The sequence below is a fragment of the Poecilia latipinna genome, unplaced genomic scaffold (genome assembly GCF_001443285.1).
Source record: "Poecilia latipinna isolate Pla-1442-1.1 unplaced genomic scaffold, P_latipinna-1.0 Scaffold1856, whole genome shotgun sequence".
NCBI lineage: Eukaryota > Metazoa > Chordata > Actinopteri > Cyprinodontiformes > Poeciliidae > Poecilia > Poecilia latipinna.
In genome coordinates this window covers 1-2140 of record NW_015114472.1, presented here as the reverse complement: position 1 = coordinate 2140, position 2140 = coordinate 1, and the positions used below count along the sequence as shown (strand labels likewise).

The following is a 2140-nucleotide window of genomic DNA, read 5'->3' as shown; positions in this document are numbered from 1 at the left end:
GTATCTGATTACTGGTAAGGCATAGCTGTTTATCACACGGATCTTGTTCTTGCCATTGAGCTGGCTTCTCAGTGAAAGAATTGCATATAAATCACGGTCTTTGCCACCTTGTGTCGCATAATTCAAATCAATGTTGGGGAATAATTAAAACTTTTTAAAATTTACAAAAACTAGGTTAACCTTCATAGCGGGGGCTGACCCCCAGTATTACACCAAGCACTATAGCTAATATTAGCTGGCATTTTGCTTGTGGACATAAATACAGTACAATAATATTCTATTCACAAAATATAAATGGTAATATGTTCATCTCACTTGTGAAATGTTGTCCACCAAGCCCTCACGTCAATAGTCCGTCAATATGAACAGAAATATCCGGCATTGTGAGTGTGAGGAGAAGTTTTGAGTACAAGTGTTACAAGTTTTGAGAAGAAAGACATGAAGTCCTGCTTTGAAAATGAAAATGTGTGGTCTTGGATTATGGCAGAAAATTCCCCCATACTGGGGCTTATGTCTGTTTATTTCAAAACCCAAATAAGCAACTTCAAAACTTCAAAAACAAGCCCAAAAAAGCGCATCCCGCGACTCATTAAATTTGCAATGATTTTAGAAAAAACAAGCCCCAAACTGCTTATAATGATCGGACTTGACGAAAGAAACTCAAAATAGTTTGGTTGGTTGTTTTCTAGGAAAGGTCCTTGTTGATGTGAGTAACAATCGGAGAGTGAACCAGTATCCAGAATCGAATGCTGAATATCTGGCTTCACTGCTGCCAGACTCTGTCGTGGTTAAAGGCTTCAACATTATCTCTGCCTGGGCCATGCAGCAGATCTACCCAAAAGATGCCAGCACCCAGGTACAACTGAATGTCATCTATCCATTGATTAACCGGTGTCTCTGTACTTCCAAAGATAAACAGGCTAAAGTAAATAAACGAGTCCAGTCTGAGGAAAAAAGCCTACATTTTCCACCCTTACTTGTCTGCTCTTACAGACAGCCATGCTGATTTTATTGCCTCAGAAACAGAGTTGGTTTCTCAAGGTCTCTTAACACTGTAGGGTTTTTCTTTTATCTGTGCATGAAGTATGAATACTGCTGTCATCCTCCACTTTCATAAGACTGAGAAATTTATCTTCCTGTATATGAAGGAAATGGAACATAACATGTAGAGATCCTGTTAATGATGTCTGATGGTGATCCAAAAAAGCTCCTAAACTTATGGAATACGAGTGTTGTGTCTAGGTAAACACACAACACTGTCAGACTCTTTGGGACACAGATCGTTATCATCTTACCTCTTTGCCTTCTTCCTTCATTTTTAACCTGCGTTTCTTGCTCTGATAGGTCTTCATCTGCAGTGACTCGATAAAGGCTCGCCAGCTGATCATGGAATTGGCACGCCAGCTCAACTTCCAGCCTGTGGATATGGGTCCCCTGTCTTTGTCCCGTTACATCGAGAACATCCCTGTCCAGTTATTCCCTGGATGGAAGGGCCCTGTCCTTGCTGCTGTTGCCCTCTCCATCTTCTTTTTTGGTTATTCTTTTGTACGTGATATAATTCACCCATATGTGAAGCACAAGCAGAGTGACTTCTATAAGATTCCCATAGAGATAGTGAATCACACCTTGCCCACTGTTGCCATCACTCTCTTGGCCCTGGTGTACCTGGCTGGCCAGCTGGCTGCAGCACACCAGCTTTACTATGGAACCAAGTACAAGCAGTTCCCTCATTGGTTGGAAAGCTGGCTACAGAGCAGGAAACAACTGGGTCTGATCAGCTTTTTCCTGGCTGCTGTCCACATTCTCTACAGCCTCTCTCTGCCCCTGAGAAAGTCTGAGAGGTACCTGCTACTCAACACCGCCTACCAGCAGGTTAGTACTGAAAAGATGGCCATGTAAGATGAACTTTCTTTTGGAGAACATGACATTTTTGTCTAAATCTTTTATGGTGCTACGCACATCAAAAAAACCTCTGACACTTAAAGTTCAATGCGTGTGCACTTTGAATGCAGGCGCTTGACATTTTGCTCTACATCTAGCGTTTCGGGCGTCAGGTTTACATTCAAAGTCTATGTGGAGGCACGTCCAGGGCACGTCTGACGCATCAAAATAGCTCTGGTTGTTGTTTTTTATTGCTGGC

General features: G+C 42.2%; 1 protein-coding gene across 3 annotated transcripts in view; it reads left to right on the top strand.

The window, feature by feature from the left end:
• steap2 (STEAP family member 2, metalloreductase) overlaps positions 1 to 2134 on the top strand; it is a 31421-nt gene extending 29287 nt beyond the window's left edge. For all 3 annotated transcript variants that reach the window (XM_015014889.1, XM_015014890.1, XM_015014891.1), the window contains exons 3-4: positions 690 to 856; positions 1345 to 2134. In XM_015014889.1, coding sequence (XP_014870375.1) covers positions 690 to 856; positions 1345 to 1899 — 722 coding nt within the window. In that variant the 3' untranslated portion in view covers positions 1900 to 2134. The remainder of the gene's footprint in view (positions 1 to 689; positions 857 to 1344) is intronic.
• Positions 2135 to 2140: the final 6 nt, after the last annotated feature.